General features: G+C 45.8%; 1 protein-coding gene and 1 long non-coding RNA gene across 5 annotated transcripts; one reads left to right on the forward strand and one right to left on the reverse strand.

Moving 5' to 3' along the window:
* Positions 1–1046: 1046 nt before the first annotated feature.
* Positions 1047–16658, reverse strand: LOC140508120 (uncharacterized). 3 transcript variants are annotated; one of them, XR_011968299.1, is made up of 3 exons: positions 16572–16658; positions 2229–2406; positions 1047–1268 (listed from the first exon to the last, which is right to left on the reverse strand). It is a non-coding gene; the product is annotated as an uncharacterized lncRNA (long non-coding RNA). The 3 variants fall into 3 exon arrangements; XR_011968300.1 differs by lacking the exon at positions 16572–16658 and adding an exon at positions 2629–3717; XR_011968298.1 differs by lacking the exon at positions 16572–16658 and having other exon boundaries at positions 2229–4404.
* A 45-nt stretch (positions 16659–16703) lies between these two features.
* Positions 16704–20221, forward strand: LOC140508101 (BOLA class I histocompatibility antigen, alpha chain BL3-7-like). 2 transcript variants are annotated; one of them, XM_072615868.1, is made up of 5 exons: positions 16704–16784; positions 17531–17809; positions 17964–18239; positions 18625–18900; positions 19050–20221. In XM_072615868.1, the coding sequence occupies exons 1-5, from the start codon at positions 16721–16723 to the stop codon at positions 19058–19060; spliced, it is 906 nt and encodes a 301-aa protein (XP_072471969.1). In that variant the 5' UTR covers positions 16704–16720; the 3' UTR covers positions 19061–20221. The 2 variants fall into 2 exon arrangements, with proteins under 2 accessions (XP_072471969.1, XP_072471970.1); XM_072615869.1 differs by having other exon boundaries at positions 19788–20221.
* The last annotated feature ends 5272 nt before the right edge of the window (positions 20222–25493 follow it).

Raw genomic sequence — 25493 nt, forward strand, 5'->3', positions numbered from 1 at the left:
CCCTTAATTCCTGAATCAGACTTACCATTCTGGGGAGTTTGGTTTCACTTCTTGGATTGAGAGACTACCAACTGTTCTGATGCATTGTGGGGATAGTAGTTGTATTGAGGGAGACCAGGCAAGAGCATTATATATGACACCTGCTCTAGGGGGTGGGAAAAAATGCTTAAGGATTGGGTTCACATCGTTGAACATAGGACTCACACTTAATGTTCTCAGTCTTACACAAGGAAATATGTGAATGCAGAGTCTCTTTTTCCACCTAGACAAAAAGTAGGCATTTACATAGGGAAAAAACACAAGAACAAGAGGGGTAGCCAAGTCATGTGGCCAAGATGAGAAGAGTACATAGCTAGTATATGGTTTCACGACCTGTCCTAGGAGTTCCCACATTGCTGAGAAATTGATACTTGTCCTACAAATTTACCTGTTTATCTTCAGGTCAAAAATCTGTCGGGTATAAGAACTACATGGAATGACTGTATGAACTGATGCCATGTGAATTAGCCTAACTATAGACACAGACACACGCACGCACGCACCCGTGTGCACACACACACATGTATATGTGTGTATATGTATGTATGTGTGTGTATATATGTGTGTATGTATGTATGTGTGTATGTATACATGTATACATGTAGATGTTATCCAGATAGTCATAAACATGTTCAGGGCCCCAAATCTGGGTGGGGCGATCAATCCATGAATGCCTGGTCATTCTGTTACATTTCACATTGTCGTTCCCAAAAAACCATTTTTTGTCCCATTAAAAATCTTACTTTCTTCCCAAAGTCATGTATTCCCTGCAATATGACATGATTCACTGAGTCTCTTCATTGTAATTCCTGCATTGAAACAGTCACAGACTTGTCTGTCTTGTGAAGGGACACAAGCATAGAATCAAACTTTGTCATTTTGGACAATGAAAAAATTAACTAGGTACAAACCAGAATTAGATAAATTTGCCCTTGATTAGATTCAACTGGGAATAAAATATATCCAAGCCATCAAAGGGTCTTGGGAGAAGAACAGGACAATGTGGATCACAAGCCATATCATTTCCTTTATTTCATTCCTAAGGAAAAACATGCTAACAAAACACTGGAGTCAGCATCCTAGTCACCACTTCCCTCTAAACTTTGCTGTTGTTTTAGTCCTGCCCAGAGAAGCTGAGCTCCAAGTCACGATGGGGCTTATCCAAGGGACAGTTTTTCCAACTTCTATTCTGAAGGTGATGTCTCTTTCAAGGGACTGTAGATGTTGACCTAAAAAGAATAAGGGAAATATATTATCATTTCCTCTTTTCAGATTATGGTGTTAGGGATAGGAAAGGGTTAGAACTACAGGTCCTCATCATCATCATGATCTAAAGTAATAATAAGAGTGGCTAGCTTTTATATTGTGTTTTAAAGTTTGCAAAACCCTTTAGGCAAAGTGTCAAGTAAAGTCTCAGAAGACTGGAAAGGTTGAAAGGTCCCAAGTTCTCAAGAGCTTTAAATGGCAAAGAACTTAATACTTCATCCTGGGGATGATAGTTCCTTATTTTGGAGTTTGTAAAATATGTTGTTGTTCATTCATTTCAGTCCCATCAAACTCTTTGTGTGGGGTCACACAAAGAGAACATTTGGGGTTCTCTTGGCAATGATACTTGACTGCTTTGGCATGTCTTTATCCAACTCATTTTACAGATGAGGAAACTGAGGCAAACAGGGTTAAATGGCTTGCCCAGGGTCACACAGACAATAAGCATTAAGAGCTCTCTCCACTGTACCACCTAGCTCCATCTCATGGAATATATAGTCTAATATCATACCATAACCACAACCACCACAACAAACATCGGCAGGAATGCGAGAGGAACCATAGTTGCCAACTGTGGTTTTGAGGAGAGCTATTTTTTAATGCAAGGAATAAAGAAGATCACAAAACCTTAAAAAAAATTTAAACTCTCTTGCACGAACAAAATCAACGCAATCATAATGAAAAGAAAAACTATCATTAGGAACATATTTTCATATAAACATCCCTATAAATAGATACCCAAGTCAGACAATATGCTGAATAAGCAAATATTTGAGTATTTACTAGGTATGCACACTGGGGATACAAATAGAAATGTATTAAACAGTCCCTGTTCTCAAGAACCTTCAATTAAAATGGACACAAATAGGTCAATCGAAGTCTAGCCCTAGTGGGGTAATGGTGAAAGTGGGTTCAAGTCCTACCACTGGCACATAGTGGCTCCATGACGATGGACGAGTCATTTAAGCTTCTGGTGTCTGAGGCAATACTCCACATTGCAGGACACGGGCCAGTTGCACTGGTAGAGGGCACGTCCTCAGCAGGAGTGCCTTACAACAATGTACTGACAGGTTGAAACTGCAGAAGATGAAGAATTCTTTCCTAAAAGGTAAGAGGAGCAAATGTTATATTTTTGAAAGAAGAAATGCACATAATGATCACAGATCTCAGGTAACTCAAACTGTGGAGCTCCAGCCACCATTATCACACCAGTGTTTTCCTTTTAAATATATGTAGGAAAGGACAAAACCTCAGGTTTTCCAACTATATCTGTGCCTCTCCAGCTGTCCTGTGTAATGCTAGAAAAGGAGAAATATGACTAACTGTTTCTCCAATTCATGGACTTTAAAGCCCAGGGAAATGCAGTCTGGACATGAAGCCCTTTGTATCTAATAACTCCAGGCCACACTCTGCTCTGACATGGGCTTGCCAACACCCTGGCAGAAAATCTCAGGATGCTTCTCAATCCCTTCACTAGAGCAGCTCCTTTACCCCCCAAACCTGTGCTTTCTCCCGATTGCAGAGGCATCATGTGACTTTCCAAATGACTCCTAAAACCACACCCAGAACATGCACAATTGCTCCCCGCTGACTTGGAGAGTTTCTGTTCCTGTTCCTCTCTTCTGGGGATGTCATGGCCTCCCTTCTGTTAATCCAGGAAATAGGAAGTGATTCTTGAGGAACTTCAAAAGCAGATCTTATGGCACCACTTCATCTATTAGGAGCTTCTGAAAGGATTAAAATATCTAATGAGAATAATGATAATCTTCCTTTCCTCCCTATAGAGTGAGTGAGTCTTTGAACAACTAGGAAAAAAATCTAATGAGGCTGAAATCCTGTAGACAAAGGTGAATGCAGGGAGGCAGAGGGGTGAGACTGGGAGAAATTGGAATCAGATTTCAGAGAGGTGTCCCTAATCAGAAGCTTCTCCAACGACCTGAGAAGATGCATGACAGCTTCATCACCAGTGGCTCCTTTACATAAATTCCCCAAAGATCTCTATCCAAAATGACATCTTCATTTCCTCCACTCTCATCTTATCTTGATCTGGCTGGCCCAGTTGGCTGTGTAGTCTCCTCAGATCAGCCTCAGGGATACTCAGGTCAATTCCTGAACATGCAGTTCTGCTCAGGAAAGTCAAACTACAGAGTGGAAAGAGCAGGCAGGATACTTGGAGAACATGAGGTCAGTCTGATGTCCCAGGTGTGGTAGTAGCTGAAGAAAGAAGAAAACAATTCCCTACGTGGAAGGGAGACCCAGTGCAAAAGGGAATTGAGGAGCTCCCCACAAGCTTTGTTTGCTGCATAATTCTGAGAAGGACTTCTCTTTTTAGATGTCATGGGTACAGGAATGTCTATGTTATTAGTTTGGAGCATACAAATTTTTCTTAGATTAAAACTCATCTCTTTCCAATTTTCATAAGAAATATGAAAAACAGGAGAGTGGAGAAAAGATGGGAGTGAGCTGAGCTCTCAGTCAAATCCCTAGGAACAATCTGAAATAAGGCTTCAAAATAAATTCTGGAGTGGCAGAAGGCACAAAAGGATGAGGTGAAACAATCTTCCAGACTAAGACAACTTGGAAGGTTGAGCACACTCCAGGCCAAGCCATGCCCCAACAGCCCAACAGCGGGCCTCTGGGATAACTAAATCAATAATGATAGTGGTGTTTCCCAGACCTCTCAGCCTACAGATGATAAGGGGATCAGACACCTGGTCAGAAGGAGATTACAGGGGTTGTTTGTTACCACCGGACACAGGACTCTGTTGTATTGTTCATATTTGAATCTGGATTGCAGTCCTGGGTCTCAGTTCCAGGGGAAGGAGAAGCAGTGGCACACAAGAGCTTATGGGTACAAGGAAGCTGGGACAAAGGGAGCTGGCCACAGTTCCAGAGCAGAAGAGTGCTTATGGTCACTCAAAGACAAGAGCAAAGGCAGGAAAGTAGTAAACACACCTCTCCCTTAATCATACCACCTTAGAAGAACCAAAAACTTACAGATCCCCAAAATCATCTCTGAAAACAGCTGAAACCTGAATCTTGGAACAGTGTTCACTCCACTCAAAAGCAGAGCCTCACTTAAGCATACAGCTAAGTCAAGAAGCTGCATAGCTTGATCCAGTAATACCATTACTAGGAATAGATGCTCATAAAAAAGCTGACTGAAATTTTCCAGGTTATGTGGCAAGAGGAGGTTATCCCCCAGGAGCTCAAGAATGCCTCCATTGTCCATCTCTATAAGGGTAAAGGGAATAGATAGTCCTGTGACAGTCACAAGGGGATCTCTCTCAGTTATTGCTGGCAAAATTCTTGCTAGGGTCCTCCTTAATAGTATGATCCTTCACCTGGAAGTTGGGTATATACAGGAGAGCCAGTGTGGCTTCAGAAAGGGTTGAGGAACAGATGTTATTGTGTTTCCTGCCTAACAACACCAGGAGAAATGGCAGGAGCAGAACAGAGATCTGGACACAACATTTGTTAATCTGACCAAGGCCTTTGACACTATTGGTCATGAGGGCTAATGGAAAATTATGGAAAAATTTGGTTGCTCAGAGAAGTTCATGAATATTGCACATCAATTTCATGATGGCATGTTTGTCTGTGTTCTGGATAATGGACAATGCTCTCGTGCCTTCCCAGTCACCAATGAAGTGAAACAGGGCTGTATGTTTTCTCCCCTGCTTTTTAGCTTGATGTTTTCATCCATGTTGTCAAATGCTTTCAATGAGGATGAACATGTCATCAAGGTCAACTACCTTACAGATGGCATGTTCTTCAATTTGAAAAGGTAACAAACCAAGATCAAAGTGGAGGGAGTGTTGGTGCATGAATTTCTGTTTGCAGATGATTCTGCACTCAATGCAACAAAGTATGGATCAATTCTCTGCTGCCTGTGCTAATTTTAGTCTAATAATTCACACCAAGGAAACACAAGCGTTCCATCAGCCATCACAACACCATCCATATGTGGAACCATCAGAACAAATGGAGAAGTTTTGAATGCTGTGGACAAGGTCACTTATCTTGGTAGTGTACTTTCCAGGGATGTACACGTTGATAATCAGGTGGAAGCACACATTGCCAGAATTACCTCAGTGTTTGAGAGGCTCCGAAGAAAAGTTTGGGAGAGAAGACATATCAGACTGACTATCAAACTGAAGGTCTACAGAGCCATTGTGCTGACCTCATTGTTATATGCTTGTAAAACATGGACAGCCTACCAGCGCCATGGCAGGAAACTGAATCACTTCCATTTGAACTGTCTTAGGAAGATTCTGAGGATCACGTGGCATGATAAGGTACCAGACACTGAAGTCCTGGCTCGAGTTGAACTGCCAAGTATTTAAACTATGCTTCAGAGAGCTCAACTCTGATGGGCTGGCCATGTTGTTCGAATGCAAAATGTACACTTGCCAAAAAGACTATTTTCTGGAGAACTTGCTTGGGACAGGGAATCATATGGTGGTCAGAAGAAATGATACAAGGACACCCTCCAGGTCTCTCTCAAGAACTTTGGATTTGACTGTGCAACATGGGAGACACTGGCACAGGACTGCTCAGCATGGTGTGCCCACATACTGTAGGCACTGTGCTCTCTGAGCAAAGCAGAATTGAGACAGCACGAAGTAAACGCAGGATGCACAAACTTGGGATATCCACCCCAAATATTTAAATGAACTACCTGTGCCTAACTTGTGGTAGAGCATTCTGATCTCATATTGGTCTGATCAACCGCAGTCAGACACACTAAAATTTCACTTTATCATGGTGATGTCATTTTGATCCTCTTTGAAGATGAAGGACAACAACCAACCAACCATTACTAGGTCTATATCCCAAAGAGATGAAAACAAACAAAACAGAAAAGAATCTATCTGTAGAAAAATAACTATAAGGTTTTTTTTAGTGGTGGCAAGGAATTAGAAATTGAGGGGGTGTCCCTCAATTGGGGAATGGCGGAACAAGTTGTATATAATTGTGATGAAATCCTATTGTGTTATAAGAACAGATAAGCAGGATGTTCTCAGAAAACATGAACTCCTGCAAAGTGAAATGAAGACATGGAAACTGTGGTTTGGATGCGCAACCTGACAGCACAGAGTGAGAAGCCCTATTTGGCTGAAATTTTGCTCTTCAATTCTGTTTCAGAAGAACTTTAAAAATGTATTTCCTCCACAAGTACCAAAATGTTTATAGCAACTCTTTTTGTGGTAGCCAAGAACTGGGAATTGAGGGAATGCCCATCAATTGGGAAATGGTTGAATAAGTTGTGGTATAGGAATGTAATGGAATAATGTGCTATACAAAATGACCAATAGGTGGACTTCACAAAATCCTGGAAAGACTTCTATGAACTGATTCTGAGTGACGTGAACAGAACCAGGAGAATATTGTACACAGTAACAGCCACGGTGTGCAAAGACTGTTTCTGAAAGACTTAGCCCTTCACAACAATGCAAGGACCTAATATTCCCAGAAGACTCTTGAGGCAAAATGTCACCCCCATCCAGAGAAAGAACTATGGAATAGGAATGCAGAATGATGCAGACTATTTTCTCTTGTACTATGTTTCATTTTTGTTTTTCTCATCGTTTCTCCCATTTGTTTTAATTCTTCTATGGAACATGACTAATGTGAAAATGTGTTTAATAGGAATGTATACGTAGAACTCATATAAGATTGCATGGCTTCTCAGGGAAGGAAGGGGAAGGGAACAGGAGAAAATTTAAAAGTTAAGGAAGTCATTGCTGAAAACTGAAAACAAAATACTTTTTTAAAAAATTTTAAAAATTAAATCTTATAAAAAATGTGTTTCCTCCAGGGGCACTGAATTTGTAAGATCTCACTTCTGAAACCACCCACTAAGAAGGAGGATGACCCATTTAGGCTCGAGTGTCATAGTGACTTTACAATTTGTTTTTTTTCTGTTCCAATGACATGTTTTCCTCATCCCTTTGCTTTCCTTTGCCTGTGTCACTTAGAATGGTGAATGTCAAACTACCTGGGCCTGAGTTTGATCTAAAGGTTCCCAGCTGTGAACTAGGTGGGAGTGAAAAGAAATTACTGATGTTGAAAAGTGCCCACAAGTTTTCCTGGAGTCAAGTGAGTTCATATGAATGATATTCACTAGAACTTCCCTGAGGGCCACTTAGTTCCTGAGGGACATATTTCTTACCCTAGTGCCCTTTTCCTAATAGTTAGTGTTATTTGTATTATTTATACCATTTTCGGAATGAGGGGTGATTGAGTCATACAGAGAAAACCTAGGCTCGAATCCCAGCTGGGCTGCTCACTAGCTATAATCACTTCCACTTCTGTGGCCCTTAGTTTCTTCCCCTGTAAAATGGGAAGGTTGGACCAACTCTGAATCTCTGGTCCTCTGATCCTGTAAGGCTGAGCTGCCAGCAGAACAGAGATTCATTTAGCACAGATCATGCCAAGACAAAAGGCAAGCTTGACTTTATGAATCACATCTTGTTATCCAGATGGATGTATATATGAGTGAAAGGAAAGATGTGTGTGTGTCTGTGTCTCTGTGTGTGTATGATAGATAAGATAGAGACATAAATGCAGATGATATATGTACATAGATATTGACCTACCTATGTCTATGTCTTCATATATCATTTATCTCTCTGTATATCTGTCCATATCTGTCTATTTGAATCAGTCTCCCTCTCTTACCCAGGCTCGAAATGCCATGGCCATTTCTAGGCCCAAAGGCAATGCTAACTGTCACAGCCCTTGCCTTGCTCTCTTTCCAAACTGGGGGAGGTTGGTCCTCCGTAGACAACCTGATGCCATGTTCAGTGCCTTCACTCCACTCTCCCAAGCTCAAACAATGCACCAGCTTTAGTCTCTTCCATAACCGAGATTAAAGGTGTGTGTGACTAAGCACGGACAGATATACGTATTGAAAGCAGGAATGTGGCCAACAACGTGACCAGGTGGAGAAGACCTTGTCCTCACCCCTTGTATTTCGTTTCGTGGCTCTGCCCTTTCTCCTTCATAGTCATTTACATGAGATTAAAAGACCTGAATTTGAAACTGAGGGTTGCCAAATTTTGAAAGTCTTTAGAAGTTTTCTTGATGCCCCCAAATGGATGCTGATTGCCATTCCAACCCGAACACAGAGATGGACACCTTCTCTCCTCCCCCAGTTAAGTCATTTGGAACTTCGCATGATTTCCATCTGTGCTCAGTACCAATAAACTGATTGCTGAGCATCCATAAGCATTTGATTGACTGCTGTGCATATCCTAGTCACCATGGGAGGCTTTAATGGTTAACTTAAACCCCCACCTAACTCTAGCTCACTTTCTTTATAGCTCTCTCTCTCCCTCTCTCTCTCCCTCCTTCCTTCTCCCTCTCCCTTTCTCTCTGTCTCGCTCTGTGTCTCTCTCTCTTCGTCTCTCTCTATGTCTGTCTCTCTGTGTCTCTCTATCTCTCTCTGTCTCTGTCTCTCTCTCTCTCTCTCTCTCTCTCTCTCTCTCTCTCTCTCTCTCTCTCTCTCTCTCTCTCTCTCTCTCTCTCTCTGTCCCTCAACAGGTGAGGAGAAATCAGGAATGAAGGACACAGTGACTATGAAGTGCAGGCCCACACTCAGTTCATTTAAGTGATAAGGAAGTTAGTATCCAATGAAACCCTGGGGTCCCCCACTCTGATGTTAAAACAGCACCAACAGAACCATCCCTGCTCCCAGTTACTCCCAGTTGGAATCTTCCTGAGCTATAATGTAAGTAGCAGGAAATGTGCCTTTTGATCAAATAGTAATGCACATTATCACTGTAATGGAAGCAATTAAAATAAATTCCACGATCAGGAGATAAATCAGCATCTCTAGGGATTGTAGATTTGTGTTGTCAACAATACTGGTTATCTTATTTTAACTTCTTCCAGCTAACCAGGAATTAAACTTGGCTTCTTGTGAAGAAACTGTTGTTCTGTACCAATATCTTGAGCTAGTCTTATGTCTTGAGGCCATCAGTATCAGATGAAAGAAGGACAGAGTTGAAAAAAAATTCAACATTCTTCTTTCTCCCCACCTTTGTTCTAGTATAAAAAGATTAGGGGACTTGCTTCTCTGAGAAAGTCAACCTACCCCCTTTGGCCCTTGGACTTATTCTCTAGCAACTCCCCAAAGACCTTGCTCCATTGATGGCCTTCCTTTCCTTCTTCACATCCTAACAACACTCATCTTCAATGTGTCCATCTCTCCAGACTCCTTTAACACAAGTAAACATGTACAGGTCTCCCTTCCCCCAAAAGAAAGCCTCTTCATTCACTATTAATCATATGAAGAAGTTGGTCAGTATTCACTACTTCCATTCCTTCACCATGCAGGCCCTCCATAGCCCTAACCTAATGCACTCTGACTTTCATCTCCCCACCACTAAATGGAAAGTACTCCCTTCAAATTCACCTAGAATTCTTGATTGAAAAATTCAAGAGATATTTCTTACTTGTCACCTTTCTTCATCAGTAAGGCATGATGGACAGCACCATACTTGGAGCCCTCAGTGTTTTTAGGCTAAAATTCAAGCTCTTCTTTTTGGCTATAAAGGTTTAAAACATAATCTTATTCATCACTTTGGTTTTTATATATTTTCCCATTTCTCTTTTCCCCACATACCTTGCCCTTTCAACTTCCTTTTCCAGAGAGCAAATCCACATAACAAGGAATAAAAAAAGAAGAGAAAGTTTAGTAAACAAACACATTGAAAAAGTTTGACGTTACAAGTAGGATTCCACATTGATCATGTGCTACCTCTGCAAAGAAGGGGGAGGCGACTTCTCCTATCTTGTCTTTGGGATCAGACTTGGTCACCCTTGCTTTACCTCTGATGTTATGGGAAATATCATCACCATTTTGTCACTGTATCCAATGTATATAATATTGGTTCTCCTAGTCCTGTTTCAAAGAGGACCATTTATTCTACTCAGCACTCCTAACATGAAAGAGGAAAATGAAAGCAATCTCTGGTCACAGATCTGTCAGTCATCTCCCTCAACTCATTGGACAGGGGATCCTGTAGATTTTCCTGTCCCACCTAGCATACCATTATCACCCACCCCAGATTCTCATAGCTTTTATATACTGAGCCCTTAAACATTCACCCTTCTTAGTCACAAGTTCATTTCCTGGCTTACACTCTTTCTCTTCTTCATCAATATATTGATACTCCTTCAAAGATCCTAAATTTTCAATTCCTCAAGTTACACATATCCCATGACCTACCCTTCTACACTTTCTCAGCTACCACACAAAGATGGTCATAACTTTGTTCTTGCCATCACCCATGAGCGTTTCATTTTCATGATGAAGAATGATGACCTTCTTTACCTTTCCATCTCACCATATGCATAATTTTTTTTGCTAAGCCTTCTTTTCATCCTCATTATAACCTCTAACCTCACCTTCCAGCTGGATTACCTCAGGACAGAACCTCTCCTATGGCTACCTTCTCCTCCTTTCCCAATCTTGACCCAGTTACCTGTGCCCTATCCTCTGCACTTAAATCCTTTGCTCATTTACCATCCATCACATGTTGCCACAAACCAACCTTGGATGATTCCTGGCATTCAGCTTCTTAACTTTTACTCATATGCTGCTGAACAGAAGCAGAAGGATTCATGGCGCTTGTCTTCTCACAAATTTATACCAGCTTAATAGTGTAAATCCTCCTCCTCCTCCACTCCATCTTTTCTATCACTAGTTTGCATCAACTGAGGTATATGTGCTGTCTCCTCTATCAGAATGTGATTCCTTAAGGACAGGGACTGTTTTTCATCTTCCTTCCTATCCCAAGTTAGAAGTTAGCATTGTGTCTGCCTGTAGTCAGCTGATGATAAATCCTTTTTCATTGGGTGACCAATTATGCACGTTCAATGTCTGTTGAATTGAAGCATCTTAAATGGGATTAGCAACAGAACAGATCTCATGAAACCAGTGTACAGACCAAGGGACACTCACCAACACATAGAAATCTATCTTGTCCTACAGGAAAATGTGTGTGTTCATCCTTCGTTGCTGAAGAAGACCATGCCATGGGAGAAATGATGACATGACTTACACTTGACTTTGCTTTGAGTGAGGGAGGGCTGTGTAGGTTACCAGCCTCTCTTCCCCTCCAGACCCATCTGAATCCAGTGACCAGATATTCATCAGAATGACTGGAGATGACCCAGGATGAGGCAATTGAGGTTAAGTGACTTGTCCAAGGTCACACAGCTAGTGAGTGTCAAGAGTTTGAGGTGAGATTTGAACTCAGGTCCTCCTGACTCCTGCACTGGTGCTCTATTCACTGCCTCACTTAGCTGCCCCTACAGGAAAATAGAGAAGATGGGGATGAAAGAAGAGAAAGGTGTGATAGAAGGGAAGGAAGATTGGGGGAAGTGGTCATCAGAATGCATGCTGTCTTGGGGAGGGTGGAAGGGAGAGATGGGGAGAAAATTTGGAACTCAAAATCTTGTGGAAGTGAATGTTGAAAATTAAAACTGAATTAATTAATTACATTTTATAAATATTTAAAATATAAAAATATTTTATTCAATTATATATATATATATATATATATATATTATTTAGGGTTACACTGGCACAAGACCGCACAGCATGGCATGCCCACATCAGAGAAGGTGCTGTGCTCTATAAGCAAAGCAGAGTTGAAGTAGCTCAAAAGAAAAGCGAGATGTGCAAATTTAGAGAATCCACTCAAATGCTCACATGGACTCTTTGTGCCTGACCTGTATTACAGCCTTCCAAGCTTGTACTGGTCTGATCAGTCACACTCAGACACAGTGTGACTCGACCAGAACATAGTAATGTCATTTTGACACTCTTCTAGAATGAAGATACACTATATATGTTCTTATGGTCGTACTCATCCCTCTCTGTATCAGTTCATACGTGAAGAAGCAGCACAAACTAGATAAGAAAAGCCAAAGCAACTGAAGGCAGTGGTCCAGCATCAGATACACTCAAGTACACAAATGGGCAGGTGAAGAATTTGTCTTTATACAGGCACTGCAGAGAGAACTGGAAAGCCACTTCAGAAAAGTCAGGTTAAGACTTGGCACTCAAAATGGAGACTGTACCTGGCCATAAAAGTCACTGATTAAAAAACTTAAGAAGGACAGTGAAGGAGAAGGAAAGAGAACATCCACCTTGGCACATCCACACCTTCTAAAAGCAGATGTAGAGCATGGACCATTCTAAACTGTGGGTGGGAAATCCAAGAAACCACACAGAGAGGCACTGTTTCAGACAGAGAGGATTCTGTGGACCCTAGGGAAGGGGTCTGACCAAGAGAGGCTTGGCTGAGCATATTAACTCAGGAAAAGGCTTATTGCCCAACTTGGAGTTGGACTTTTAGGGCAGACTGAGGGAATCTCCCTCTAGCAGGGCACATCCAGGGTGAGGGGCTGGTACTGGGTCCTAGGCTGGATCTTCAGCAGGGAATACATTCAAGACAAGCAGTAACTTGTGGTTCCAATCCCAGGAGCAGTGTGGTGTCTCAGGTCTCTTCCAGCCCAGTCTGAAGCCTCCAGAAGAATAATCAGGCAAATAGTCTTACACAACAGGGGATTCTAAAGTTCTGTCACTTTCTAGCAGCATAGCATTCCAGTTGGCTTATAGTGGCTGAATCCATCAGGAATCTCCACATGGGCCCAGCCCACAGATGTATTGCTCAGACTCAAACACAGTTCAGGAATTTGCATATCTATGATGGAGGGTAGGGGAGAGGATAGGGAATCAGATCATCCCGGGTGCACTGAACATTTACAGGTCCCTGGAGTAAGTTTTCCCTGAGATCCTGGAATAACACATAACTCAAAATCTCAAGAAGGCAGCAACAAGGTTATTCTGGACATGCCCTTCAGGATGTGGAGAGAGCCTGGCCCTGACATCAGGTCCAGGATCAGGAAGGAGACTGAAAGAATAAGCAGACAAGAAAGGATCCCACCACAAAGTTTACCTTGGGGACAGGGATGCTCAAGACACAAACTCAGAAGAAGAAAATGACTTCAAAACATCAACACACAAAGCCTCAAAGAAAAACACAGAGTGGGCAGAATTCAGCTATTTCTGGAAGACAGCAAATAAGAGTTAAAAATGTAAGAAAAAGTAAGAGATGGTATTTTTCACTGAGGAAAAAAATGGAATTTAAATCACAACTGTGGAAGAAAGAATCAGCAGTGGAATAAAGGGCTTGTCACAACTGGATTTTAACAGAAGGGTAAGCTGAGGCAGATCTCTGACCAAGATAACACTTATTAGTAGGTGATGCTACCTATCAATAAATAGGTCAATGGCTTGGCTCCACTTATGCCAGAGGCCCGGAGCAAAAAGATGCTTACCCTTCTGTGGGTTTTGGGGAGCACAGAAGAAAGAACAGAAGAGGGTAGGTGATATCATGGGGTTAAACCTAATTACAGTGCTGAAGTCGGGGAACAACCTGATTGGTTGAAAGTTTATAATGGAGGTGAGCAACAACCCTCCTTCCCCTCCTGTGAGACTAAAAGGTGCTCATAGCCTGAGTCCAAGTGCAGGATAGCGGCCCAAACATTGGGACAGCAAACCAGACATCTTGGAAGGACAACTTGGTGGCTTGAAGATGTCAGGCCCAAACCCCCTTGCATTCCTATCCATTTCCCAAGGCTAGCAAAATTCCTTGAGCAGGAGAGCTGCATTTTTCAGCTTAACCTAGTACAGACCAGCTGAACACTGAACCAAATTTAGAGACAAAGAACTGTAACTTAGGCAATTACAGGATGAAAGTAGTTTCAGAACAAAATCAATAAATTGTAAATAGGATCAATAAGAAATTATACAGAATTCATCTTAATCTTCACAGGCTTGCCCCCAAAGTGGCAGAATCTTGTCCAAGCAACAAATATATGGAAAACTAGAATGGACCAAACTTTACCCAATGACTCCATGACACAACAAATAAGATCCAAATGAAACCAAAAGACTGAAAAACAGAAGAAACTATAAAGAAAACTTATTGTCCTGAAAATCATATCAAGGACAGAGAATTGAAGAGTCATTCAAACCCTGACCCTAAATCTTAATTCAAGGAAACATTAAAAAAATACTACTGGATGTCTTTAGAACTAGAGGTCAAAATGGAAATAAAAAGAACCCAAAAAAACCCATCTCTGGAAAGAACCCCAAATAAAAACTCCCAGGATCCTCCTAGCCCAAATTCAGAGCTTAAGGTCAAGGAAAAAAATACTGCAAGCATCCAGAAAGAAAGACTTACCAAGGAGCAGACAGCTGAGAACATTCCAGAAGACAAAGGCTTCTGAGGAGGGGGAAGGTGAGAGACAAGCATCTCCCATAAACCAGATGAAACAGAACTCTGTGCAACAGAGGAGGGTCTGGTGGGGAAAGAATCTGACAACAATGTCATTGGAACAGATCAAAGGAGGGACTCCAGAGGGAAAGGGATGAGAGATGCTCCCTACTTGCTGACGGAGATGAAAGATTCAGAATGCAGAATTTTATACATATATACATACATTTTTGGTTTTGGGGGGGAATAAGCAATTGAACAAAGCTGGAATGCTGCCCTTGAGTATACAAGTTTATAACAGGTTTTGTTTTCCTTTATCTCTCAATTTAAGAAGGCTGATCAGGGTAAGTGGAGGTTTTGCTGAGTGAAAAAAATATTTATTTGAAAAGATCAGAAGAAAATCCATTCATTTAACTTCTACAACTGTGTCAAGGAACATTCTTAATCCAAGACAATTCTATATGAAAAAAATAGATAATCCTAACCACATAAAATCTATTTCACTAAAATAAATGATCAAATATGAAAAGTTATTGAGCAGCACATATGTGAAATAATAAATCAAATCTGACCAAAATAAGTCCTTTATATCCAGAGAGACCTGACACCAGTGTGAAAGAGCCATTGCCAACAGATGAGTGCTGAAAGGATGTGAATGTTTCTAAAGTCCTGGCAACTATAAACGACCTGAAAGCAAGTCTCCAAGCCACAACAAGAGAAAGCCATGGGAAAATAATCTTGCCATCTCTCGTGAAGGGATAAATTTTGTGCATGACAATAATAGTGCTGAAATAAGAGGAAGCAATTCTTTGCGCCCCAAACTGAAAATGGAGGCCATAGAGTTGCTGATAAACGGTATGAAAGGGGATGTCTGGACTTTCTCGAAACTAGGATGAGAATCAGAACTAGATTCAATATTATGACTACTACATTTGGTAAATAGAAGAAACCAGAGCTGACTTTCAAGGCTACATAAGTGTGTACTTTTGGTCGTCAGTTTCCTAATCAGGAAAATACACGAGATTATCTCTCAGATTCTCTCCAGGGAAACGTGATTTTCTCCGTGAAATCTTTAGTTTCATGGTTCCCCAGTTGGGGGTATGAGACATGAAAGAGGGAAAATTCTACCAAATGTGCCCAAGTTCATTGTTTCTGAAAAGAAAAAAATAGCTAGGCATTCACACCTTCATATTTCAGGCAGCTCAAAGTGAAATGACACTACTCTCCATTTTAATAATTAAGATCTTTCCTTTTTGCTATTAAGTGTTTTCTGGCTTATTGTGACCCCTTTTGGGGTTTTCTTATCAAAGAAATTGGAGTGGCTTGCCCTTTCCTTCTCCAGATCATTTTTCAGATGGGGAAACTGAGGCCAACAGGGTTAAGTGACTTTCCAGGGTCACACAACTAGTAACTGTCTGAGGCCTGGATTGGAAGTCACTTTGTCCTGACTGCAGGCCCTTGGCTCTACTCATTGGGCCACATCCCTGCCCCTCTTCTACTCGGATTCCCATCTCCATTTCCTGGACTCTGATTTCCTCTGCATTCTTGGGTCCTGGCTTGTTTATCTACAAGGCCTGGGGAGGTTACAAGACTTGCCTGAGTCACAGCTGGGATGGAGGTCATTAAATCTGAGGGGGTAGCCCCTGGTCTCAAGTCAGCCTGCAGATTTCTTCAGTGCTCAAACCCCTTGAATTTGGGGGAGGGGCATTTTCTCCCCAACTTCTAAGGAGGGGAAAGGATCGCACTGAGGAGCACTGGAGGGTTAGGGTGGACCCTAGCTCTAACCCTTCTTTTTCTCTGCATCGAGCTGGGAGCACAAGAGCCAGGCGCTCCAGGAGTGATGATGGGAGGGAGGGAGCCTCGGCTGCTCCAGAGAAACAGAGGCTTTTCTGGGAATAACAGACAGAGCCAAGGTCTACCAAGCCGGGGATTTCCCCCCAGGCAGTTTCAAGTTTAGTCTCGTACCTCGTGCAGGCTCCTTCTGCCCAGTCACCAGTGAAGTTTCTTGTCTCCCACCTGCTATTGGCTGGCAGAGCCCGTGGGAAGGGATTCGTCCCTTCATAAACTCAGCGCACACAGGTCTCCTTGATATTGGGCTCCCGTTCCTGCAGACCATGAAGCGCTCTCTGTGCGCTCTCCTTCTGTTGGGGGTCCTGGCCCTGCAGGAGACCTGGGCGGGTAAGGAGAGACTGGACTCGGCACCTAGGGGTGGCCGTGGGGTTGGAATGGGGTTTCCTACAAGAAGCCCCTCTGATGCCAGCCGAGGGAGGGTCTCCCCTGACCTGGCTCCTTCAGGTCAGTGAGGTCTGGGCAGAGCAGAAAGGAAGAAGCCAGAAATAAGTCTGTGCGGGTGATCAGGGACCTGGACTCCGCCGCCCCTAGTGACGTCATGGAGAGCTGAGGCAGAGGTTCGAGGAGGGAGAATGGGAGCGACAGTCCTGGGGGGCGTTTAGAAGGAGCAGAGCTGTCCGGGGTCAACCCTACCTCTCCCCCCACCCCCCCGCCCAAGGTCGTGGACAGAACCAGGAGCAGCTTTGTTAAAGAGGATCTTCGGGGGCGGGGGGGAAGGGGGCAGGTGAGGACACAAGGTGGGGGCCCGAGGGTGAGGAGTGTGAGAGACCTTGGACCCGGACCAGAGGTGGGGGCGGGGAGAGGGAGACAGCGACCAGAGCAGGGGCTCTAGGACCTGCCTGGGCTGCTGTCGGCGAAGGCGTTTTCGTGATCTCTAAATAAGGGCCGGGCGCGGTCTGTCAGCATGGGGATGGGGGCGGCTAAGGGGAGGGAATGTCGGCGGGGTTGGGGGGGAGCATCTCAGGACAGCGGGGTCGGGACTCCGCGATCATTCCCGGGGTGTGACGTAGTCAAGAATCGGGGTAGGGTCCAGGCGCCCCCCGCTCTGACCCGACCCCGTCCCCACTTCCCAGGCCCTCACTCCATGAGATATTTCCTTACCGGCGTCACGCGGCCCGGGCTCGGGGAGCCGCGGTACCTCTCGGTGGGCTATGTGGACGATCTGCAGTTCGTGAGCTTCGACTCCGACAGCCCGGGTCAGAGGGAGGAGCCGCGGGCGGCGTGGATGGAGCGGATGGAGCAGGAGGAGCCGGGATATTGGGAGCGGGTGACACAGATCCACAAGGAGAACGCACAGACTTTCCGTGTGGGCCTGGAGACCCTGCGCGGCTACTTCAACCAGAGCGCGGGCGGTGAGTAACGGGGGCAGAGGTGGGGAGGGTACGCCGGGTCCGAGCGGCTCCCCCTGGGGACAGAGGGGAGGGGAGGAGCCTTGGGGAGGGTGGCGCGGAGGGCCCGAGATAAGCCAGAGTCCAGCCACACTGACCCGGGGCCGGGCCGGGGCAGGCGTCCACACCATTCAGAGCATGTACGGCTGCGAGGTGTCCCCCGAGCTCACCTTCCTGCGCGGGTTTCGCCAAATCGCCTACGACGGGCGGGACTACATCTCTCTGGACCTGGAGACCCTCACATGGAGGACAGAGGTGCCCCAGGCTGTGAACACCAAGCGCAAGTGGGAAGAGAGAAGCGAAGCAGAGAGATGGAAAGTCTACCTGGAGGAGACCTGCGTGCTGTGGCTGAAGAAGTACCTGGAGATGGGGAAGGACACGCTGATGAGGAGAGGTACCTCTGGCCTCTCCCCAGTGTGCCGGGCACTCAAGGCCTCCCCTCAGCCCCAGGCCCCCGACTCCCAGGGAACTCTTGTACCCCGGGGCATATTGTGGGATGTTCCTCCTCCCCCCACCTGTCCTTGTGGCCCTGGAGGGGAGGGGGGAAGGGGAGTCTGGAATTACCTCTGACCTCTGCCTCCAGACCCACCCAAGTGTGCTCAGCCCTCAAGGCCCTCAACCCATTCTTCTCAGCCTCAGTCCCAGGCTCCCCTTCCCCAGGAACCCCATGTACCCCATGACTCAGATTGTGGGGTGTTCCTCCTGCCTTGACCTGCCATGTACCCGTGGAGGGGAAGGGGCAAAGGGAGCCTGGTAATGCCTCTGACTTTTGCCTCCAGATCCACCTTCTGCCAGAGTGACCCGCCACACTGCCCCCCATTGGGAGGTGACCCTTCAGTGCAGGGTCCAGGACTTTTACCCTAAGGAGATCTCCTTGACTTGGCTGAGGGATGGGGAGGAACAGCCCCAGGACACAGAGTTCATTGAGACTAGGCCTGCAGGAGATGGTACCTTCCAGAAGTGGGCAGCTGTGTCTGTGACCTTTGGCCAGGAACACAAGTACACATGCCAAGTTCAGCACAAGGGGCTGTCTGAACCCCTCACCCTACAGTGGGGTAAGGACAGAGAGGAGGGGGTGGGAAAAAGTCATCTCCCTACCCCCACAGGACCAGAGGGAGGGAGAGTTATGGGGAAAGGTAGGGTAGGGATTAGTGACTCAGGCCTGACAGGGGTCATGGCCTCTCACTTCCCTTTTCCATTTCAGGCTCATTGTAGGGGACATTGCTGCTTCGATCCTCCTCCTCCCTGCAGTCATTGTTGGAGTTGTGACGTGGAACAGGAATAGGAATTCAGTTAGGCTGGGCTGGGAAGGGGCATTAGAAAGCAGGCACCATGGAGATCCAGGCTTCCCCTGACCTAGCAGCTTGTTTTTCTCTCCCCAAGTCCTGTCCTTCCTGTCTAAAGGGCTGTCACATGGGCCCTAAGACTCTAGATACACAAATCCCTAACAAGAAGCCATTTCTCTGGAGGATGCCTGGCAGGGGTGTAACAGGCTGGCTGAGGTGGGAATCTGCTTCAGACTCAGCTCAGATCTCTTCCCAAGGGCCTGGGTGTCTCCCCAGCTGGGGGCTGTACACCAGTCCTGGGAACCCCTGGAGGCAGGCCTGGAGCGGGGGAAGTACCCTTTTGGGGGCCTTTTCTGTCTTCCTCTTGGATCTAGAGACTGGAGTGGGAAAGGGAGTGCAGTCCTAGTTGTAATTTAGTGTCTCCAAGATAAACCACTGAACTTCTGAGACCTTAGTGTGGCCTGGAAGGAGCACATTTAGGGTTTAGGGGGTGGGAGGGGGGAACTGGGGTAGAGAGGGCCAAGCAAAGAGGAGGGTGTGTAGGAGATTAGGCTGAGGATTAGCTGGGTGGTGAAGGTGGCCCTTCAGAATGATGAGAGGCTGGAGGGCAGAGAGGATTTGGAGGATCCCCTCTGAATCTGTCTTTCCTTCTTCAGTTTGAGAGAATTTCCTGGCATGGACCTGAGACAGAAAACCAGTCTGCAGTCCCCCTGCTGTTCCTGTTGACCCCTGGCCTCTCTCCCCTGCACTGGCCTCGGCATCCTCTCTAGACTCTATTGGGCCGAGCCCAGGGCAGCCTCATCAGGGCCCTTACCCTGTTCTCTAAAGCCTCCCTCTCTCCTCCCTCCTATCTTTCTATCTGCTTTGGGGAATGAGCCTCCTTCACATCTGAGGCTGCCCTGACTTCTGGAGTCTCTGTGTGACTGATAAAACAGCCTGATGAATCACTGCTCTGCAGTCTTCAGCTTTTCTCCACAATCTCAGCTCAGCTTCCCATTGGGTGGGGGATTGTGGGGGATAGGATGACCACGTGGAGATGTTCTGGCCACATGAATAGGAAAAGAAATGAAAGTTTGGAGATGCCTGAGAAGCTTTTTATTTGTTCTGCTGAGTCTGGAAGTGTGGGTGTGGGCTGAGCCCAGAGGGGAAGGAGCCTGGGGGGTGGGGCGAGGTCAGTGTATTATACATGGTGAGGGGGCAGATGTTTGTCTTTGGTGTGTACTGCACGGGGGCACCTGTGGACAACATATATTAGAACTTGCTACAGGGCTTCAGACAGAGCCCAGGCTGCACACTCCTCCTGGGCCTGGAGCCATGCCCAGACAGGCTGCTGGGTGGCCTGACCCTCAACACTAACCTTTGAAGACGTCCAATGCTCTCTGTTTGGTTGGCATTCCCCCTGTGCCTGAACTCCCCACCACCTCACTTGTGTATATGTCCCCGCTTTTCTTTCTTAACAGGGGCCTCCCTAAAGGCTTCTGTGTTCTCTGCTCAGGGCTCAGTCCAGGCCCCTGGGCTCCATCTCTGTTGGTGACAATAGCCAGGGCACTGAGTGACCACCTTGTCCCCTTTCTACACTGCCCCAGGGTGAGGGCTCGTCTTCCCTCTGAGGAAGGGAAGTGTTTCCCTTTGGAATTAATGAAGGAGGGAATATCTCATTTTTAAATAGAAAAAGCCTCCTGCCCCTTCTCCAACTTCCTGGAGTCTGGCCCCTGTACATGGTTGGAGCGGCCTGATCTCTCTCCACCTATGACTTCCCCCCCACAACTCTCCTTTCCCCTTTGGAATGATCCAAGCTGCTGAGAACATCTGCCTTTCCCTCTTTTGTTCTGCTCCAGTATTTCTTTCCAAAAAAGAAGAATGTTTTAACTATTTCTCTTCCATCCTTTAAAGCACCATGTCAGCTTAGCACTGGACAATGTTTTTCCTCATCTTGAGGGCATCCAAGGTTTGATCACTTGTTCTACAATCCCTGTGTCTGGGGGTCTCCCATTCCAATTATTAATGGAACTAAGGAAGGCAATCACAAAGTAGGGGAACCAGCCAGAGACTTAGACCCAACTGTCTCCTAGCTGATGTATAATAATTAAGAGAAAACATTTCCTAAAAATCTGTCAGGTCAGATCCTGGGGTCATGCCCACACATATGTTTCTCATATCACACTGAGTGGCTGGGACATAGTTTTTACAATAGAAGGTTCCAGGCCTCTCCTGAGCCTCTGTTCACCTCCCAAGCAGGTGAGGATTTTGTACTAAGAAGTAGGTGGATGATGTCTGGGGTGTAAGCCATCTTGTACCATGGCCACACATGATTTGGGGACCCTGTGCTTGGAGCAGGCTCTGATCCCAGAATCGTCTTCTTGCCTTGGTCATCCTGTTCTGGAAAGCTGTTCATGGGGTGTTTGTCTTCTCTCTTTTCTCAAGACTTCCTGCCCCTCAGTGGCTTAGAAGGAGCAGGGCGAAAATACTTCTTTTCTGTCTCTGTTGAAAGATTAGTTCACTGAAATGTGGAACATCTCTCCTAGAAGTGGAGTTGCTTTTGTGACCCTGATCGCCAAACTCTGTGACCCCAGAATCCAGCTTTCCAAATCCCTCCTCTTAACCATTACAGGTGTGCAGAAACAGGAGCGTTAGAGTTCTAAGGCCCCTGCCTTGGAGGGGCTGAGTGACCAAATTCTATGGGCTTTGATCCAGAGAATGCAAGAAACAAAGAGAAAGTTCTTTGCTTCGTGAAAGAGTAAACAAAAGAAAAGGGGGGAGGGAAAGGGAAGGATGAAAAAAGGCAGGAATTCTAGACTTTCCTTATCTCTTTTGGATGAAGTTAGCCTCAGATTTAATGATCTAGTCCTGGTGTCAAATACTGCAGGAGCCACATTGAAATGGAATTAGGAAATTGGCAGCATCAGAGTTTAGTGTAAGAAAGACAAAGTCATTTCTCTGTGCATTTAGTTCTCTCAAGTGGGCAAAGCGGGCATGAGCAGCTGCAGTCACATGTTGAGCTCCCTTTGGAGTTGGGGTACATAGGTTTTAACCCCTTCCAACAGGGGCTAATATCATTTCATCATCATATCATCTCTGGGATGAGGAAACATCTCTTCTATCAGACCACCTCCCCCATGTGGGCTATCTAGAAAACACATCTGTCTTTGCCCAAGGTTGACTAGACCATTGGGCTCCCCCTACATTAGATTAAGTTCCTTTCAGCTTGGGTGGGGGGTTCCTTAGGATAAGGAGAGTCCTACAACTGCATTATCAGTAATGTCCATTTGGAGGATATTCTGGTTTCAGCAAAAAGAAAAGAAAAGAAAAACACTGCAAAGATTTCAGATATGTCTGCCTTGAAGGATGTTCAGTTGGCCTCCTGATTAGATGATTCGGATTCCGAGGCCACTTTGGCCTCCTCTGGATAGTAAGGAACCTCACACAGATCAAAGTTGTTGGTAAGATCATTAGTCATTCTTTCATAATTTTTATATCCTTTCCTTTTGGTCAAAGGAATGTATAAGGCATTCCCTACAGAACAAGGCAGAACCACTAAAGACAACATTAATTTCTTCACTAAGATGATGGAGCACCTGAAATGGACGGACCAAGAAAAAAAAACACAGGCAAGAGTCAATTAGGAATTTTGAGAGCGTCTGTATTACCCAGGCCAGTGGCTGTCTCATGGAAAAACCCAGAGGAGGCAGCCCTGAAATAAGGTGTCTGTGTGCCTTTTAAACATTCCGGCACTTCCCAGTACAGCCTTGTGGTTTTTAACAGCAAACATATCTCACAGAACAGTTTTGACAGGGGCCCAAGTTGCTGCTAGGCAAGGGGGCACAACAGAAAGTGGCTGCCAGGCAAGGGGGCACAACCCTGCCTAGCAACCCAACAGATATTTCTCAACCCAGAGGCCCCAGGAAGGAATAACGTCCACTTCACTCCCCCCTTTTCATGTAACTAATTCAAACGGGGGACACATCAGAGGCCAAAGGGGTAAAAGCCATGTGCAAAGCAGTTTAATAGATTGGAGGTGATCCCTAATATACTTAGACACAGTTCACAATGCAAGGGGCTATCAATAGACCAAGACACAGAAGGGCCAGGGGTCCCACTACGGCGGACACCAGAGTAGTTAACCAGGGTGACCAGTTGAACAGAGACTAGAACCATGTCATGGAGTGTTGTCGAATTGACTCCCTTTCTTCCAGACTCCTGCGGACCATAGCGAGGGACTCTCGGACCACCCCAGAGTGGTTCGCATAAAAACAACAGGTCTCTCCCAAAGCCATGCAGAGGCCACCCTGTTTTAGGAACAGAAGGTCTAGACCCCTCCAGTTTTGCAGGACTACTTTGCCCAGGGAATCTAAAGCAGACTCCAGGTACGAGATTTGGGACTCTAAATCTCTAATGTCTTGGTCTATGTGGGCACTAAGAGCGTCGAAATGGCTGTTGCTCGTGACTAGGGCGGCTGTGCTCATGGCTGCCGAACCAGCTATACCCAGTCTTGCTAGAATGGGAATCAGGATAGGAGCAGCCCTGGGAACACGTCCTCATAGGCTGAAGTGTTCCTGGGCTTCAGGCTCAGAATACAAATAAACCTGGGGCAGGACATGAACTAAAAGGCAGATTTCCAGGGGTTTCACAGTAAAGGAATGCTCCTGTACACAGGTAGTCAGACCAAAGGTGCAAGCAAACCAAGTACCGGCTGGGGCAATAAACAGTTGGGTCGAAACCTTCCGAAAGGAGTGAATATTGAAGACCGAGAGACAGGTGTCAGCATAAGGGGATCTAACAAGCAAAAAACCAGAAGACTTGATACAGACTGTCTGTCCTTGGAAGTCCCGGAGGGTGATACCTCTAGAACTGGGGTCACACCTATGGGGCAAGTTCTGGCTATGCGATAGGTTCTGGATATTGTCTGGTCCGTCTCCCCAGGTGACGTTGAGTCCCAACCCTACACAATAAGGAGGAGCGGGGTTCAGACACAGCCAGCATTCTGTGGTAATATTAGGGTTGGTCTCATTAAGGAAGGAGAAGATAGCATCCAGGATGTGAAGGGTACCTGAATGGGGTTCCGATGAGACAGAGCTGGGGAGGTGCAGGGGAGGGATCAGCTATGGAGTGGGGGTAGGAGCAACCAGAGGCCGAGGATTAAGCACTATATTAGGTCCTATAGGGACCTCCGTCTGGGGTGCGCGGGTCCGCTGGATCGTAAAGAGAAACTCAGGGTCTTGCCCCGATACGTATAATCGAAATCCCCGGGTTAAACCCGTCTGCCAGTCCTCCGAAAAAGGTTGGAGGACCCGAATGACAACTGGGTTGCATAGGTTAAGGGTTTCACAAGGGGGACGACACCGCAACTGGGACCCAAGCCTGGTGAACACAATATAGGGATCCTTATTGACCCAGGAAGCTACAGTTTCGCATCCCCAAATAGCGCAATGAAAATCCCCAGCTCCCCCACAATTGGAGGCCCGGGTTTTAGCAGGGCAGGCATAGTAAGGTGTCACCTGTAGTCCTTTCTCTAGCGAATGAGTCCCACACCCATATTTTAACAGACTGGTGAAGAGGCCAATGAGGGCTCACAGATCGAAGTGAAAACTGACAGCCGCAAAGGAGGAATTCTGAGCAATAACCGTCCCATCGCTAGTCTTGCTTAGAGTCCACAAGTAAGAGATGGGTTGAAAGTTCCTGGAGCAGCCTGTAGGAAAAAGGAGAAACAAAGGGAGGGAGAGTAACAGGACGATCATGTTCTCTTAAGATGGAGCTTGAGGTCTCCAGCCAGATGTGCTGTCCACTGGGCAGATGATGGTGCCACTGGCTTGACGTGTGAACCGTGTATCCACTCCTTGCGTCCTGCGACCTTAACCGCTGATGGATTTGACAGCATCACTTGAAAAGGCCCAGTCCACTGAGGTTCAAGCGAGGATCCCCAGGGTAGTTTTCTCGTGAGGACCCGATTGCCTGGCGATACAGTCAATGTGGCAGGGTCTCTGAGGCCTCAGGTAGTTGTTGCTTGATATAAAGATTTGAGAGCACTCTGGACCTCTCGCAGAGCCTGTAAGGACTTAAGGAGGGCAACATTAGAAAAGTCGGGAAGCCAACACTTAGAATCAACAACTCGAGGAACAACTTGGGGGGGGGGGGTGCTACTCCGAACATGATTTCGAAGGGGGACAGAGAGAGAGCCTCGGGATTGGGGATACACCTAGTCCAAAGCAGGGCAAAAGGAAGGAGACTCACCCAGATCGAGCCAGTTTCAACCTTAAGCTTACCAATATGCTCCTTCAGGGTCCTATTCATCCTTTCTATCTCGCCCGAACTCTGGGGCCTATAGGCACAGTGCAGTTTCCACCTAACCCCGACAGCTTTTGAAA

The sequence above is a fragment of the Notamacropus eugenii genome, chromosome 5 (assembly GCF_028372415.1).
Source record: "Notamacropus eugenii isolate mMacEug1 chromosome 5, mMacEug1.pri_v2, whole genome shotgun sequence".
NCBI lineage: Eukaryota > Metazoa > Chordata > Mammalia > Diprotodontia > Macropodidae > Notamacropus > Notamacropus eugenii.